Genomic DNA, 4,078 nt, shown 5'->3' with positions numbered 1-4,078 from the left:
TTGTTCCCTTTCTCCCTCACTTCCACACACTAAACTCACCCTTTTCACACTGCTACTCCTTCCACAATCCAGACTCTGCTTCCTTCACCACCCAAACCACCCTCCTTCAACAACACTTTTAAACCATTCAATCAATATCAAACTTCATTTGTAATAAACCCTTTTAAATAATTAAAAATAACATAAGCTTTGCAGCCATACAATTGAAATAATTATTGACAAATAAAAAGTACAGAATCAATTATCTTAGTTAGTAACCACTTTGGTTTTTTAAATACTTTTAAAAGGAAAGAATTTTATTCATTTTATAACACTCTTGATTCTGAAATACTTTACAATCATAGTACATGAGGAAAGAATGGATAAGATTAACAGAATCAGGGTCATTGCCAGATCATCTCCATTTAACAAGCTTCTGATGGTTCAATAATTAAAGCAGAAGGGTAATGTGGTGTCAATCACAGGTGATGCAACAAATGACGCACCTGCTCTAAAACATGTAGATATTGGACTTTCCAAGGGAATAGAAGACACTGAAGTGGAAAAGGAGAGCTTTGGCTTTAGCCACCGAGGAACCTACTGATGATCTCATGAAGATGCCACCTGTAGGTAGAGTTGAGCCACTGATAACTACACTTATGTGGAGGAACCTAATTTCACAGGCATTGTACCAGGTTATGGTACAACTGGTTTTAGAATTGAGGGGAAGATCAATCTTTCATGTTACTGACAAGGTGAAGAACACGATTATCTTAAATTCTTTTGTCGTCTGCCAAGTGTTCAATGAGTTAAATGCAAGGGAACTGAAGAACAAGAACATATTTAAGGGAGTTGGTAAGAATAGGTTGTTCATTGTAATTGTGAGCCTAACTGTTGTTCTTCAACTAGTGAAGGTTGAGTTTCTGAAAAAGATACCCAATACTGAGAGATTGAATTGGGAGCAATGGGGTGTTTGTGTTAGCATTCGAGCTTTGTCTTGGACAATTGGTGTGCTGGTGAAGTATAACCCACTTGTTCACAAGAAAAATTAGTACAAACCACTAAGTTATAATCTTCACCTACTTAATCTTCATCGGTTGCTTTTATTTTCCCTAAACTACGGCTAAGGTTATTTGAACCTTGTCACTGGCAGGCCAATGCCTTGCCCCTCATTTCAATTACAAAATAAAAAACGTTCTCGAACAAACAACATCACACAGTGCTGCCACAAGAACATCAAACAGATTGAAGAACAATTAAACTCAGAATGAATTTTTAAACGCACAACTTACCTCAACCAAGATAGCCCTAGACGATGGCAACCTTTGTAGAGCACGACAGCGACAGAAGCCCACAATGGCCCCTCCAAGTTCGTCGACCAAGTTCCTTTAACTTCAGAGCACACCACGGTGAGGTCACCAGAACACCATCGTCAAGTCGCAACACCAACCACCACCCTCGACCAGCCCCCTCGGAACAATTAATTTCGTCAACCATCACCCTCCTTACCGTCACTATCCTAACGTCGACACACCAATTGTTGCAGCAACAAAGGGGTTAAACTGCAGTTCTGAAGTGAGAGAGAAAAATTTGGGGGAGAGGTTCTGCGGAAACAAAAATTGGGAGAATAGAGAGGGAAATCCCAAATTTTCATTTCATTAGGTCGATCAATATACCGACGGCCTATGGAGCCTTCGGTAAACTTAAAAAGCCTTCGGTAATCAACCACTTACATGACCGTCGGTACATCCTTCGGTAAGTCAACTTTACCGAAGGCCACAGAGGCTGTCGGTATTATTCCTTCGGAAAATAACGCTTTTCCTGTAGTGCCTCTACTTGTCCTCATGCCCTTCGACCCACAAACATTGATGGATGGCTCTCCGACACTAAGAAGCATGTATAGTTCACTCATTACTGGAAAGAGAAGAAAATTATATCTTGTAAATATGTCAGATTGGGTTGGTACAAGTTTTATGGGTTCCAATTCCCCAACCTTTTAGAAGATCAAGAGCTTGCAAATCTTGTAGAACAAAAAGGTTGCATCTATCCGGATCTTATCTGAGTTTTCTATTTCAACTTTGGTGTTCGTGATGGAGTGGCCACTACAAAATTCAAAGGCGTCAACATCATCCTTGATGATAATATCTGGGCCAATGTGGCCATGATGCCTCTTAGAGATGACCTTGTAAAAGGTCATCTTGGCGTACAGGGATTCAACATCTCCTTGTTTTTCAATCTATTTTAAGAAACCCCCAACAACAAACAAGGCGTAAACAACTTCTAGTGGAAGGATTCAAAGTTGAAGAAAGACTCGTTCATTACTTAATTGTTTAGGTCCTATGCCCCCGTGCTACCAATCATGCCCAATGCTCCGAACAGGATGATCTCCTTATTATATATGAGCTTCTCAATCATACTCATATTGATTGGCCCTTTCTTATTGTGGACACTATGATGAAGGTGTAAAGATATCATGTCTATCATCTTCATATGCCCTTCTTGTGTCTCGTATCCTTGAGTACAAAGGATTCAATGTAGATGGTGAAAACACAAGTGCCATCCAAGTTGTTGGCCCTGAGATTGAAGAAACCACTTTGTGACAAATGAGTTTTGTTGCTCGTGGTAACATCTTTGTCCATAAAGATGAAACAGACCATGATGATGAAGATGATGATGTAGATGCCCATATGGCTGAACTAGTTAATGTAGTTGATCCCTCTCAAGCTGGTCCATCAGTTGTACCTTCATCCTCCTCCTTCTCCATTGAAGAGCATCTTGCAAATCTAACTCGAAAAATGGAAGAAATGAACACTCTCCACCAGTCAAGACATGAAGAACTCATGGATATACATCAATCTCACCACGATTATGTGTGTGAGCGCTTAGAGGATTTTGATACTAGGCTAGGAAATATTGAGAATCATTTTAACCTTCAACCTCCTGATTATCCTCCTAGTCCTCCTTTCTAAAAATTCATTGTAATTCTTTTCAAGCTTTGAATTTATGTTTCCTTGAATTTTATAAATTATGATGTACTAGTCTTTGACATTATAAATCCAAAATTTTATTATCTTTGATTGAAACATTGTTTTGTTGAGGGGAGCCTAAATTTAAGGGGAGTCTCTCCTAAATGTGTTTTTATTGTTTAAAGTTATTAACCTTTATGTTTTGGTGTAAGTATAAAATAATGCAGGTAGCCAGAAGTGCTTTTAACAAAATGGATGTTTTGATCATCATCAAAAAGGGGGGAGATTGTTACCAATGAGAAGCATTGATGCTTTGAAGAGATTTTGATGATGATGCACTTGAAGACTTAAAGAATCAAATACATTAGGTATTAAAAACATTCTTTGTAGAAATCATTTGTATAGGAGTTATCTTTATATCGTAAGTACTTAGAAGTCATATAACTTATTCTTTGTTATTGATTTCTTGCGGCAATAATCAATTATCATTAGGGATAATTGATTATCACAAACAAAAGTAGAAAAGGATTTGTCTCAGCAATAATCGATTATCATTAGGGATAATGGATTATTTTTGCAAGTTTTAATATTGTCCAGGGTTCAACGTTAATTGATTATCACAAAGGATAATCGATCATCACGTTTTCCAAAACTCATAACGGCCTGAAATAATCGATTATCATTTATGACAATGAATTATCTTTGGTACTTGGGAGTTGTCTTCTCAATTTATGACCCCTAGCCTATAAATAGAAGCCTCCAAAACCTTTTAGAGGTTACCTAAACTCTTGAGAGCTCAAAATTGGTTCTGAGGATGTTCTAAGTTTAAGTCTTAGCTTGATCAAGTCTTGAGAAAGGAAAAGCTTGTGTTTAGTGTGTCTAAAGGTGCAAGCAGTTATCTGCAACTTGATTAAGCTGGTGTTCATTCCCTCGTGTGTCGAAGGAAGGTGTTTTCTATTCTTATTATTTCACGGTTGTAATTGTAATCATCAAACTAATTTTTAGTAAAAAGTTAATCACTCTTTTTATAATGATTAACAGTGGACAAAGAATCTTTTAATTCGAATCAGGATAAAATTCTGTGTGTGATTCTCTCTATCTCTCTTCATATATTTTTTATAAATTGTTCGATG

General features: G+C 37.3%; 1 protein-coding gene across 1 annotated transcript; it reads left to right on the top strand.

Moving 5' to 3' along the window:
* Window positions 1-596: 596 nt before the first annotated feature.
* On the top strand, window positions 597-1,031 carry LOC128193698 (putative calcium-transporting ATPase 13, plasma membrane-type). The gene has a single exon (XM_052867775.1). It carries the CDS (start codon window positions 597-599, stop codon window positions 1,029-1,031), a length of 435 nt encoding a protein of 144 aa, XP_052723735.1.
* The last annotated feature ends 3,047 nt before the right edge of the window (window positions 1,032-4,078 follow it).

This window comes from Vigna angularis, chromosome 8, assembly GCF_016808095.1.
Source record: "Vigna angularis cultivar LongXiaoDou No.4 chromosome 8, ASM1680809v1, whole genome shotgun sequence".
Taxonomy (NCBI): Eukaryota; Viridiplantae; Streptophyta; class Magnoliopsida; order Fabales; family Fabaceae; genus Vigna; species Vigna angularis.
Note: the sequence above shows the minus strand (reverse complement) of the source record. Positions and strands in the feature narration are given on the sequence as shown.

Excerpts from the sequence above, each read along its gene's own strand:
- LOC128193698 (XM_052867775.1), top strand. The coding sequence starts at position 597 with ATGCCACCTGTAGGTAGAGTTGAGCCACTGATAACTACACTTATGTGG.